This window comes from Carcharhinus amblyrhynchos, chromosome 2, assembly GCF_965287045.1.
Source record: "Carcharhinus amblyrhynchos chromosome 2, sCarAmb.v2.hapA, whole genome shotgun sequence".
Lineage (NCBI taxonomy): Eukaryota > Metazoa > Chordata > Chondrichthyes > Carcharhiniformes > Carcharhinidae > Carcharhinus > Carcharhinus amblyrhynchos.
The window spans coordinates 37,014,588-37,028,881 of record NC_137325.1 but is presented as its reverse complement, the minus strand read 5'-3'; the positions used below and the strand labels follow the sequence as shown (position 1 = coordinate 37,028,881).

The 14,294-nt window shown below is 40.1% G+C and overlaps 1 protein-coding gene across 1 annotated transcript; it reads right to left on the bottom strand.

Moving 5' to 3' along the window:
• Window positions 1-5,268: 5,268 nt before the first annotated feature.
• On the bottom strand, window positions 5,269-8,608 carry LOC145353744 (regulator of G-protein signaling 9-binding protein-like). The gene has a single exon (XM_080204519.1). The coding sequence runs from the start codon at window positions 8,252-8,254 to the stop codon at window positions 7,490-7,492; it is 765 nt and encodes a 254-aa protein (XP_080060645.1). The 5' UTR covers window positions 8,255-8,608; the 3' UTR covers window positions 5,269-7,489.
• Between the last annotated feature and the right edge of the window lie 5,686 nt (window positions 8,609-14,294).

Genomic DNA, 14,294 nt, shown 5'->3' with positions numbered 1-14,294 from the left:
GTTACTGTGAAAATCCCCTAGTTGCCACAATCCGGCACCTGTAAGGGTATTCTAAGGGATAATTTAGCATGGCCAATCCACCTAACCAGCACATCTTTGGACTATGGGAGGAAACTGGAGCACCCGGAGGAAACCCATGCTGACACGGAGAACATGCAGACTCCACACAGACAGTGACTCAAGCTGGGAATTGAACCCAGATCCCTGGCACTGTGAGACAGCTGTCCTGATGACTGTGCAACATGCCAATAAAGTGGAATAGAGAAGTGTAGGGACTTCAGGTTAGGGCCTAGGAAACTGAAGGTAAGCCACCAATGGTGGAGCAAATAAAATTGGAGATGCTCAAAGGCCTGAATTAGAGGATTGCTGAACATGGATTGTTGTAAGGCTGCAAATATTACAGGACTAGAAAGGGTCAAGGCATGGAGGGATTTGAAAATAAAATGAAAATATTATTCTAAAACCATGCCAAAGTGCTCCACAACCAATGAATTATCTGATGCAAATGTCAGAGCTTATTTATGCTAATGCTTGTGGAAAGTACCTTTGCCTGGAGACTGTGAATTGAATTTCCCAATCTTCCTCAAGCGTACCAAGGGATTTCTTACGTTCAATTCTGAATCTTAATATCTCATCCTAAAAAATGGCAATTTTGACGTTGTCATCGCTGAGTACTGCACAAAACTGTTAGCGTAGGTTGTATGCTCAGTTGTGATGTGGATCTTTAACAAGAGGTAAGAGTATTATGAATTGAAACAAGAGATTAGAAACATCAATTGTTATTGGAACCTATGGAATCTGTAAAGGACTGTTCATGGATCTGAATGGTAGAACCAGGCATATGACATTTAGGCTCTCAAACTTGCTCTGCCACTGGTAATATCATGGCTGAACATTTATCATAATTCCATTTTCCTGCAGTAATTTTAATTTCCCTCAATACTTTTGCCAATCTCAATTTTAAAATTTTCAATAAACCTAGTTTCAATTGCTTTTTAGGGGGAGAGAGTTCCATATTTCCAAGACCAATTCTGTGTGTGAGGAAGCGCTTTCTAATATCACCTAAATAGTCTTGTTATAATTTTAAGATTATTCCCCCTCCTGGATTCCTCTACCAGGGAAAATTATTCAGAGGAAATAGTTTAAACAGCATTTAAATATTGCATGTGAACCCAGGATGCACTCTGCAACAGCGAGATTTTGGCTGCAATTATTCTGGGGAGAGGGGGTGATTGGCTGTAAAACCCCGCAGTAGCGAAGGGATAGGGTGATCAGCCATAAACAAAGAAAATTACAGCACAGAAACAGACCCTTTGGCCCTGCAAGTCTGCACCAACCATGCTGCCCAACTGAACTAAAATCCCCTACTCTTCTGGAGACCATATCCCTCTATTTCCATCCTATCCATGTATTGTCAAGACACCCATTAAAAGTCACTATCGTATCTACGTCTAATATCTCCCCCAACAGTGAGTTCCAGGCACCCACCACCCTCTGAGTTAAAAAACTTGCCTCATACATCTCCTTTAAACCTTGCCACTCGCACCTTAAACCTATGCCCCCTAGTAATTGACTCTTCCACCCTGGGAAAAAGCTTCTGACTATCCACTCTGTCCATACCCCTCATAATTTTGTAGCGTTCTATCATGTCGCCCCTCAACCTCCATCATTCCAGTGAGAACAAACCAAGTTTCTCCAACCTGTCCTCATAGCTAAAGGCCAGCTATAATGGGGAGAGGGAGTGACAGATTTCTGTGCTCAAAGGATACAGAAATCTGCACATGCGCAATGATGCACTTTGCTACGATCAGCCAGCTTTTGTGTGAGCTAGGCCCTGCTCATCCTCCCTGCTGGCGGAAAACTGGTTTGGCCTCATTTTCTTGATAGATGCAGATAAGATTTGTTTTTTAATTTGCTAAAAAAAAGGCACGGATTTCCCCTGTTTTCACGACCATTTGGCACCTAGAATTCTTTTGGTAAGATTAGCCCTTAATTTTCTATTCTTAACGGAATAGCAAACCTTTATACCATGTTTTATTCTGGAAAATTTGCTATACCTCTTCCAAGGTCAATATTATCATTCTTGAGGTTGGATGTCCAGAACTGAATGAAGTCTAACCAGAGCTTTATATAACAAAAGCTTTGACAAAGATCATCTGGACTTGAAATGTCAGCTCTTTTTTCTCTTTAAAGATGCTGCCAAACCTGCTAAGATTTTTCAGCATTTTCCCTTTTGGTTTCAGATTCCAGCATCCACAGTAATTTGCTTTTATCCAGAGCTTTATATAGTTGTAGCATAACTTGCTCACTGGTGTCTAATGATTTCTCTAGTTTTTATTGCTTCTCCACAGTTACTGATTTTTCGTCATTTAGACATCTTCTAGTTGACCTTTCTTGCGTTTAAAGTGGGTCATCTTCCATTTCCCCATATTGACCTTCAACTGTCACGGTGTTGCCTTCTCCTCTGAGCAGCAAACCTTGATGGCCCTTTACACATATGGGATTCCAATCCTATTTGGCATTAAAATTGTTAATTATATTATAATAATAGAATAAAACTAAATCAACAACAACCAGTTGCTACTGGAGAATATCATATTTTAAAAATAACTTTATTTTTCATTAACTCATCAGCTGTTACAGAAGTAAATTATTACAAATTCGCAGCTCTCCTATACTCCCAGTTTGTCACCTTTGAAGAATACAACTCTGTAAATATAATATTCCCACCACATACTTTTTATTATTGCTAAATGTGTTGAATGCTGAATTGACTCACTTACCTTTTAATATCCTATGTTTATTGTGCTGAAAGGGACATATCTTTGGAACGTTGTGGTTATTTGTCTTATTTCCCTGGGTTCACTGTTAACACTCTATTCTGAGTCATGGATTCAAATCCTTCTCCACAGACTTCAGCATATTATTTCCACTGGCACTTCACTGCAGCACTGAGAGAGTGCTGCACCATCGGATGTGCCAACTTTGGAATAAGGTATTAAACTTAGGTCCCATCTGCTCTCACAAATGAACAGAAATGATTCAATGCCTCTATTTGGAAAAAGAATCAGTGAGTTCTCCTGGTGTTTTGGTTAACATTTATTCTGCAACAACATCACAACAAATTATCTGATCACTTATTGCTGTAATAGCGTCTCCATTTCCTCCATTATAAAGTGATTACCCAGCAAAATTCTTAATTGGTTTTAAGACACCCTAACATCTGTCTCTTTCATTTGCATTTTTATTTTTATTTCAAAAATTCAGCTATGCTTTTTCAGTAATCTTTCCTTGTACAGTTGCATGTCCTAAATTACCATTCATATACCTGGTTGGTTGCCTACCACAAATATCAAACCTATTCCTTAGCCCCAACAGCTCTTGGGTATTATTTCCATAAGAGTATTAAATTATGCTTTCTGTGTGTATTCTTGTAGTGCAGAATACTGTTCTTAACTTGATTAAAGATTTAATGAACACAGCTTTACACTCTTATGTCAACATGCTCCTATCCCACAAAACTATTTTCCTCCTATCTAAGATCTATCCTATGTCCCCTTCTCTAGTTCATATCCATCATCCGTGACAATTTTGATGTATTCTATATTTTAAATGACTTCAGATTCTTTTGCCCATTTTAACTCATTTTTACCCAGGACATCCATTATTTCTTTGCCACCCTCCAACACCTGAATGTTCTCTGGCTTGTGTGTTTCTTGTACAGTGAGTGACCAATTCATGTTCATTACCACCCTCCTATATTTTGTTTATCTTGTTCTGTTTTTGAACAATTTCTCTTTGTTCCATTCACTTTCTCCAGTGAAAAGGCTGCTGCATAAGTCCCAGTTTTGCCTATCTGTCATTTTGCAAAATATATAGAACACTTTTTATGTTAATTCTCATATCTGACCTAAGGCAAATATAATTTGCTTCAAATTCCCACCAGTTCTTCATAATCATGTGGTTCATCTTTGATTCTTGCTTTCTAGATTTTCTAGATTGACATCTGGAATGAATGGGTTGCCATATGAGGAAAGGTTGGAGAGACTGGAGTTTAGAAGAATAAAGGATGACTTGATTCAAGTATATAAGATCCTCAATAGTCTCAACAAGGTGGACGTGGAAAAAACGTTTTCCCTTGGAGCACTATTTTAAAATTAGGGATCACCCTTTTAGGACAGAGATGAGGAGATTTTTTTTCTCTCTGAGGGATGTACACTTTAAACTCTACTTCAGAATGTGGTAGAAGTTGTATCATTGAATATTTTTAAGGCAGAGGTAGACAGATTCATATTAGGCAAGGGAATCAAAGGTCATTGGGGTGGGAATGTGAAATTTGAAACAAACTGATCAGCCATGATTCTATCGAATGACGGAGCAGTTCAAGAGGCTGAATGGTCTCCTTCCAGTTCTTTTTCTGGATTTTACTCTCTTTACCTTAGGCAAGTGGTTTTATATTACAAGCCCACTAACTCCAAAAACTATGCTAACCATGATCTATCATTCTGACTTCCTGTTGTTACAATTTTCTGATCACTCCTTTTACCAGCATTTACCATTGCAAGTTGCTATGTCAACATTGCCTGTACAATTTTGAACTGTCACAATGTAGGCTCTAGACAGTGGTACAATTAAGTTAGTTTTTAGAATTTCTGTCAGAAACCAAATGCCATCATGTATGTAAGCATATATATCATGTATATTAGTAAAAATACTAATTTTCCCATTGTGAGCAAAGGCAATTTACTACCATAAAATGTAAATGCAATAAGTAGGATTCTTTTCATGGTTCTCTGAAACAAAAAATCTAGTTACTTCTTAGTGAAAAGCTTGTTGCAGGTAAGGTTAATCCTCCTCTACTTTTTATACCAGGTGAAATTCTGCTGTTTGCAACATCTGACCTTTTCTTTAAGTTCATGTGAACAAAGTTTACAAATCCCTAGCACAAAATTCAGCTTGCATGAAAGTCTTGTGAAGGAACTGAAAATAAGAGCAGAATCCTCCACTTGCCTGGCAGCAGCATGTGGATTTTGATCCATGAGTATTATGCCTTTGTTGGCTTTAAATCACCACCTTAGTCTTTGTTCTCAACATTTCTATAGGTTACGAGTAAGTTTAATGAAGCTGGGTAGAGTTGCAAAATGAAGGGCAGCGTGAATGAGAATAATTTATGTAGTTTGAAAACATTTGAGGAATATGGACACAGGGCTTTATTCATGTAAATTAATTGTTTTACAACTTCTGCTTACATCTTACGATAGTATTATGAACAATGTTTTCAAGCCACTTTTTCAGTAACTGTTATTACGTTTTTTTTAAAAAAGGTGCATTTCACATTTACCACACTGCTGAATGCTCCTTAATTAGAGCCTTTTGCTTCATTCCACTTTTTCTTGTCAGTACTTATTTAAAGTCACTATTTATTACAACTTGGCAATCATGGAATGATTGACTTTCACTTTTTGTCTTATCACATCAAAACATCCAGAACACTTCATACAATAAATTACCATTTGCAGTGGAATTCTTGTTTAATAACAAAATCCATGCCCTTGTTTAATCTTCTGCAGTCAGTAGTTTTGATTTTTGGTCAAAGAAAACACATTTTCAATGTCAGAAATTGTCTCAACTAAAATAAATAATACTGCTTCCATAATTTTTAGTATATAATATATTTTATAATTTGATGCTACTTGCATACAATATTATATTCTATAGCATACAGGAAATGTTTCATTCTTACACGAAGAAGTGGTGGATTTGAATGATCGGACATTATTGGTTGCAGCTACTGCAAAGCAATTTGTGTGTGTATTGACATTTAATTGGGTATTTTAACTTGATAGGCAATCCCCAATTAAAAAAGAGGAAGTGTCTTAAGGAATGGGTTCTAAATTTAGTTTCATTTTGGTTTAGGGAAGCCTTTATCTTCTATAGGTGTTTACTAATGCTTTAATCCAGTCTAACATGCACTGACAGCAAACTGCTGCCTTGCTCAAGTGACCTATCTTTCATGTGTAACCACTGATAGAGAGTTTTGGTAAGCTATTCAAAGATAAGAAGATCACAAGAAATTTGATCTTTTTGTCACTAGGTCTTCCTACAATTATAATTACAGCAAGGATCGCTCTATATTGATCAGAAGCAGGATTTTATTTTCTATTTCCTTGCAAGAGTCACAGAGCCCTCCACAGCAGCAGATAAGAGGAACACAACTTAAGAGAATATTTTCTGATCCGAGTGCACAGTTTCTTGTGACAGGACCATACATTGACAATTTTACACTGCTTAGTTCATGATCCGCAATTTTCTGTTCATTGATTTCAGCACTGGATTCCCAAATGCTTTCCTGCCACTACTGAGTGTTGGTTATATAAGCTATTTTTTGGATCTTCTCTGCAGTGGTATCATGCCACATGGTGTCCTTATTCAGTAAGTTAACAGGGGTGTTAAATAGTCAGAAAAATTTGTCTCTTCATCATAGAGTGTTACAGCACAGGAGGGCAATCATGCCTGTTCCACCTCTTCAAAACAGCTATCTGATTAGTTCCAATCTCCCACTCTTTCTCAATGTCTTGCAAATTTTTGCTTTTCTATAATACATCCAATTGCCTTTTCAAAGTTTTTACTGAATCTGATTCCACACTCATTCAGGCCATACACTTCTGATCATGACAACTTGCTGCATTTTTTATAAAACATTTTATTTCTATATAACTGGTAAAGTTTAGGATTTAATACTTATAGTAGAAAAGTTATAAAGGATGCTCCATTTGGAATCACTTTATTCATATTCTATTTCATGGATTTAAAAAAAACTAAAACACTTGCTTTCAATCCAAATTATCTACTAAGTAGGCTGCATTGTTCTAAATTTCCACTTTGCTGTGCTATTTAAATTGCTTACTTTAAATTCATAATATTGCAAAAAGAATGAATTATCAACAGCTGCTTGTCCTCAAAAAACCATCACAAACCAAATGAATCTGTCATACCTTTTTAGTGACATGTCAAACATTTCTTCAGCATTTAAATTCATTTTGATTTTTTTTTCATATGACACCACTTGATCAACATTTTTTAAAATCCACCTTTCCCAAACTGTTTTCTATTTTTAAACTTTATTTTGCATTGCTCCTGGTGAAACCTAGGAAAGTAACATTTAATATTGTTATTTTTACCTTTATCATTTTAATTGAGCTCAGCCGTCAGTGAAATATAATTTTCATCGCAGCAAACGTTGTACAAGAGGAGAACCAATCACAGCTTCTGTAGCCCTACACAGCTCACAGTTTTATTTTTTGGCATACATCATACATATTAAGAAAACTTGTGCAAAAAAAACTTTGCCGTGTTTAGCAACTCACGGCTGAGCGTCTAACTGTTAGATGCTCCTTGATTTCTCCTCCGTGTGTATACAATGAATTGCAAATTAAGTGGGACCGACCCGCAGCCTCCTGAGTTCCACGGATCGGTGGGGGTCGAGCGATCATGCAAGGTTCACAACACAGACCGATAAGACGACGGCAATCAGAGCCACCGTGCAAAACAGCATTGACATAAAACACGTCTCACGGTCACAACACTGGTTGCTCCTCATCTCCTCCTCTGCGCACAGTAGGGCCACTGAAGAGGCGTCATTGCTGATCACGGAATGATACGCGTCTCCCTTGGCTTCCACCGTCCACCTGAGGACATTGACTTTCATCTCCATGTTCTCCATCATCCTGTCCACTTTTTCAATCTGCTCCTCCAGCTCATCCAGCTCCAGGTTCTCCACATTCTGCGTGCTGTCATGGACTATGTTTTGGACGCTCAGAGCCCGGGCTGCCACCTCCGAGGTCCCTCCAGACATCCCGGTCTGGATCAAATGTTTCTCGGTTCCCGAGAGAGGGAAACCCTGGCCCAGCTCTAACACTTTGCACATGTCCATCTGAAAGGTCTCCAGGTTAGAGGAGAAGATGACCCAGAGGCGCTCCATCTCGGCTCGCTCCTCCTTGCTCAGGTTCTTATCCCGAAGCACCGCCGTTAGCTTGTTCCTGATGACCATCGCCAGGTCCTGGGTTTTCTCTCGAGTTTTCCTAAGCTCATCCCGCAGGTTGGTGCAGTCCGATGAGCCCCCGACACTGATGGCCAGGTGCTTGTAGCATCCCGTCACCTTGTTCAGAGAGTCCACCAGAGATCTGCAGTCATCCCTCGCCTTTGCCGAATTTGCAGTCCCTTCATCTGCCACCTTGCTGTTTTGGATCGGCATAGGTCTCTCTTCTATCACCAACTTCACTGCTCTGAAATGTTAAAGGTACTTGCAAATAAAGAAACATCGATCTTCTGAGTGCAGCTTCTGATCTCAGTCCTGTATACAAGATAAATTTTCACTTTCAGCTAGCAGTGGGTGCGGACTCCGAGTTACAATTTAGAAATCCGGAAAAAGTTCTCACTGCAGATCATTTTTCTATCCATCTGCACACATCTCTTATTTTCCACCCGCGAGAGTTCCATCAAATCGAAAGCTGTCGGCTCTGGAAGCTCCAGTAAACGCTGCTCGCCTCTAAAGCGTGTCCAAGAGTGTCTGTTATTCACTTTGCAAATCCGGCTCTGAGATTACGGCGTATCTGGTGACGCATAAAGCACGAATGGAGTTTTAACCTTGCTGCACATGGATATGTCCATGTGGCTTGTGTGTAAAGCCTTGTCCCTCTGCAGGCTGTGCCATCAGTTGCCTCAAGGACTTAGAATTTCAGAGTTCTCTCAAGCGTACATCCCAGAACAAAGCTTCGCGATGTACCCAAAAATCACCTTCCAATTTCAATACATTCGGAATGGAAAGCTCAGTTGGCTGGACAGCTGGTCCTTGATGCGGAGTGACGCCAACGTCGTGGCTTCAATTCCAGTATTTGCTGAGGGTATTCACGAAGACCTCCCTTCTCAACCTTGCTCTTCAAATCATCACCAGCCTATGGTTGGTTATCTGGGACTATGGCAACTTTAGCTTTATATGCAAAGTTAACATTATTAATTATTGTTTGAACTTTTCTCCTTATTGACACTCAATAGGGACAGGAGACTGTGTTCTACAAACATTAAATTACATCTCAGATAGGGACCATCATTTGTGCTGGATCATCTAATAGGAATAATGGTGAGATTTGCACTAATTTTACTGGAAACACCATCACTTGGATATATATTTAATCCATACTAGTAAATTTATGTGCAGTTGCTCATGGTCACTTAATGAATGTAAGTTATTTGATGTACAGGATGACAATATACTTGGGAGAGAGATTAATTTGCCTATTGAAACCACCCTATGTTCAGGCCATGGAACTACATCAGGGAAGTTGATATTGTTAAACTAAATATGTTGACATAGTACTTTACAAAGTTAAGCTGATGATACAAATGTTTGGCAAAAATCGTGACACAATTTGTGAAAAGGACGTATGAGCCCCAAGTAAAATTGCTAACATAATACAAATTATATTTGGCTTTTATCTCAGTATTGAGCTGTGTTCAGAACAGTCTGGTACTCTGCTATAATTGTTAAAGTGGCTACTCAAAGGAAAGTGTAAATAGGTTGGTAAACTCATCCCCAACATTAAAAAAGTGTTGCTGATCGAGTCTGGAGTTTTGCATGTATATTTAAATATAAATGAAGTGGGAACTGCTTTCCCCAGTTAGAATGTAATGTGAGTAGACAGTACAGAAACATGGAACCTTGTCCATTGGGAGACTATATCGGGAATTGGGGTGTTCACCCTCCATGACTTACATTCATTAAATTTAATGAATGGAAAATCAGTGAGTGCGCAAACTGCTATTCCCAGTTTGTGCTCCTGATGGGCAAGCACTGCACTGAGAACACATATTCACAAGTTCACCCTGCTAAGTGTACCATTCCATAAATGGCACAGGTGTCAAAGCAGTTAAAACAACATAAGTGCACTGTAAAACTGCTCTTAGTGTATTAATTAAGAAGCAGTGAATCATTCTCTCATTTTGCTTGATTAGATCTGAATTGGCGTAAGCACAAGGAAGACAGAATTAGAACCTCTGTTGAAATCAATTAGGCAAGATATAGAATCATTTCAAACCACAATGGCAGACAACTGCAGGAAATTTATGTCTGCCTCTCATGTGCTACACATTGTTACATTTATTGGGCGCGATTTTACGGCCTCGCTTGACTCAAGACCGGAAAATCACACCCGAGGTCAACAGAACTTCCCATTATTGGCCCCTCACCTGCTCCAATTCCCATGGTGCGTGAGTGGTAGAATTCCTACGATTATCTTGGTTGTTTCTATTATAACAACTTGCATTTATGTAGCACCCTTAATATTGTAAAACATTTCAAGACAATTTACAAGTGTATTATTAAAATCAGACCTAGGCAGCTGAAGGCACGGCTGTTATTGGTGGTCAGATAGAAATCAGGGAGCAGAAGAGGCCAAAATTGGAAGAATGCAGAGAGATCTTGGAGGTTGTGAGGCTGGAGCATAGTTCCATGGATAGAGAGGGATGAAACAGTGAGTCTCTTGAACACAAAAGTAAGAATTTTAAATTTGGGTCTTTTCTTAACTAGACGCCAGTGAAGTCAAAAGTGTAGGTAATGAGTACAGTTGATGGATGAATGGAACTTAATGCAAGTTAGGATATGGGCAGCAGGAATTTGGATCAACTGAAGTTATAACAGGTGCAAGGGACATATGGATGAGAGTTTCAACAACTGATACACTGAGGGAAGAGCAGATAGTAAATATAATGGAGGTAGAGATAATTGATTTTGGTAAGGGAGTGAACGTAGGGTTGAAAGCTCAACTCAGGATCAAATAGGGTGCAGAGGTTGCACAAATTTGGTTTAGCCTCAGACAATGGCCAGGCAAGTGATTTGAGTTGAGGGAATGGATTTTGTGGAGGTGACCAAAGACAATTTTGATGTGGATATTGTGGTCAATAGCAAATGACTGGTGCTCATTGATCATTACATTTATGGTTACCCAGGCAATTTTAGTGATCTTTTGCATGGCAACCTGTAGTTATTAGAAATTAATTTCAGCACAGTGCCCTCGAGAGGACATCTAAGAGCTGTGTGTAAAGGGCAAACAACATGTCTCTTCAACCAATCGGATTGAGTAATCCTTAACGAGAAACACATGGGATCAAACTCAGATTGTTAGCATCAGTTATTTGGGAGCTACAGGCGCAGTTCGGGGGGTCAAAATGCTGTCCGTGGAAGACATTCACATTTTTGAGGTGCGCCAAAGGCCAAATTGGTGCTGGCATTATGGTGTGCCCAGTAAATGGCTGCCAGAAGTTTTCACAGCAGGCAGACCATGACAACAGCTAGCATTCAATGCTGATTTGATGTCAGTGCTGCTATATTTGAGCTTAATCTTGTGCAACTGACTTTGCATTCAGCCCAGAAAGGATCCTTCTCCACCAGTGCTATTTAAACAGATCATCAGCTACTTACAGGTTAGTTTCTGGTTGATTTCTTCTGGCTTCAATTCTGTAACTGTTTGGTGCTTCCTAATGTTATTGTTGCCAATGTCTGTAGGGAGTGATGTGGCAAATGCTCAAGGAGCTTTTGCTGACTTCATGGATTCTGAACAAACCAGATGCTCACAGATATGGATTCACTAGTAGCTATTGCCTTGGAATGCAGTGTAGAGAATGAACAGAGGCCACATGATCCAGGGTTTGTTGTTGGAAGAGGGAGGAATATTAGAGACAGAAACTCTCTCATTCGGATGCCATGTAACCGAAGGTCTTTAGGGAGCATTCTCCTACCTGACCCCCACCAAGGACAAATATTTAGACCTCTGCACTTAAGTAAGGACATCTTCTCTAAAAACTTCCACCTCCTGTAGCCACAACTGCAACCTCAGATTAGGGCAAGGATTACACTGGCAGTGGCTTTGTAAATGAACATGGCGATGAATTTATATGTGCCAGACTTCTAGACTGGAGCAGAAGATGTTTACAACATCTCCCAGTTTTCCCTCCACATTTGTATAAGAGCATTCACTGAAGCTCTTCAGAGATTCATACAGGTCAATACCTGGTTTCCTGACACAGTCATGATGCTTTCATTCTGTGACAGTCCCTTGTGCTAACTGCTTGATTTTTGACTATGGCAAATCAAAGGGGCATCACTGGCTTTCTGCTAATCATACCATTGATGATTCTGATGTGTAATCCATGCATATGTGGGCAGTACCCATATGGAAAAGCCATGCTGCTACAGGAAATGTGATAGAGCAGACAGTTGGCATACTGAAACACTGTTCCTGCTACCTGGACTGCTCTGGGATGCTCTACAGTACTTGGCAGAGCAGGTTTCGAGATTCATTGCGGTCTGCTGCATGCTGCACAACCTCACCGTTTTGAATGGATAGTCCTGTCACCAGTGAGCAGCCGAGGTGCAGGAGCATGAGGAGGAAGAGAACTTAAGAACAAGAAGTTGAAGAAAGATGTAGAGGATGAGAAAGTGAAAAGACACCCTAGAAAGTCCAGTTCTTTCCTGATGTTTGTGAGGTACTCATTTGAGTGCGATACAAGCCACCTCACCCAATTCCGCATTCATAAACAGTCTCAAGCCTTACTTTCCATCACTCACCATTTTGGTCACAAGGCAAAAATAAAAGCCACCATAAATTAAATATTCCTAATCAAACTGAGAAATAAAATCATTTCCTTTTGTATACAAAAGTCAGTAAAACACCCATGTGAATTTTCTTAATGCCAGTCTTTCATGTGCTCAGCCAATGTTATACTGACTGCAGCATGACTGGTGAAATACTGCTGACTTTCATTGTGGGAGACTGCAGATTGCCTTGGACCAATGTCGGGTGGACTGCAATATTCAGGTGGCACCAATCTGGACTGGTTAGCAGGCAGTGAAGGCACTGGCAGAGTGACAGGAATGGGAGGAAAATTGTTGTTCTGAAGGCAAATGAACAATGGATTTTGTTCCGAGGAGACAATGCCACCTCCTGGGATGATGCCTCTGCAAACCAAGTAATTATGTGGAGGACAGATTTCTGGGTGCTGCGATATCTTGTTAAGTCCCTCTGAACATAGTCATCAACAACCATGATGGCAGCAGTCTGAGTTTGCACAGCAGCAAGCTGGCTTTGCATGAATTCAGCATTAGCTTCCACCATAGCATTTACACATTAATGTAAGCTTCTTGCGTTGTAATACAAGCTGACACATCATCCGTCAGACATTCCGTCACGGTTGGGTCCATAATTGTGCTGATGGAGTTGCTCACCGCTTTTATACTGGAAACAGTGGGCTACAAGCCCTGCACTAAGTACTATGCCAAGTTGGTGCTCGACGTTCCAGCTGGGATTCTCCAGCCCTGCTCGTGAATAATGGTAGGTGGGGATTGGGGGCATATTGTGGGAGTGAAAAAGTCTGTTTCTCCTCGGCGTAAAAGCAGGTTGCCATCGTCCACTCTTGCCCTCAATGGCAGTGTGCTTTTCCCGTTGTGCCATGTTCGGAATTCTATTTGAATACATTAACATATCATGAATATTGAGGAAGCAGGGGGGCTGCAGAAAGACTTGGACAGGCTAGAAGAGTGGGCAAAGAAATGGCAGATGGAATACGTTGTGGAAAAGTGTGATGTTATGCATTTTGGAAGGAGGAATGGAAGCATAGACTATTTTCTAAATGGGAAAATGCTTAGGAAATCAGAAGCACAAGGGACTGGGGAGTCCTTGTTCAAGATTCTCTTGAAGTTAACGTGTAGGTTCAGTCGGCAGTTAGGAAGGCAAATGCAATGTTGGTATTCATGTCAAGAGGGTAAGAATACAAGAGCAGGGGTGTATTTCTGAGGCTGTATAAGGCTATGGTCAGACCCCATTTGGAGTATTGTGAGCAGTTTTGGGCCCCATTTCTAAGGAAGGATGTGCTGGTCTTAGAAATGGTCCAAAGGAGGTTCACAGGAATGATCCCTGGGATGGAAAGCTTGTCGTATGAGTAACGGTTGAGGACTCTGGGTCTGTTCTTGTTGGAATTTAAAAGGATGAGGGGGGATCTTATTGAAACTTACAGGATACTGCAAGGCCTGGATAGAGTGGACATAGAGAGAATGTTTCCACTAGTAGGAAGAACTAGAAGCAGAGGGCACAATTTCAGACTAAAGGGACGATCCTTTAAAACAGCAATGAGGAATTTCTTCAGCCAGAGTGGTGAATCTGTGGAACTGTTTGCCACAGAAGGCAGTGGAGGCCAGGTCATTGAGTGTTTTTAAGACAGAGATAGATAGATCCTTGATTAAT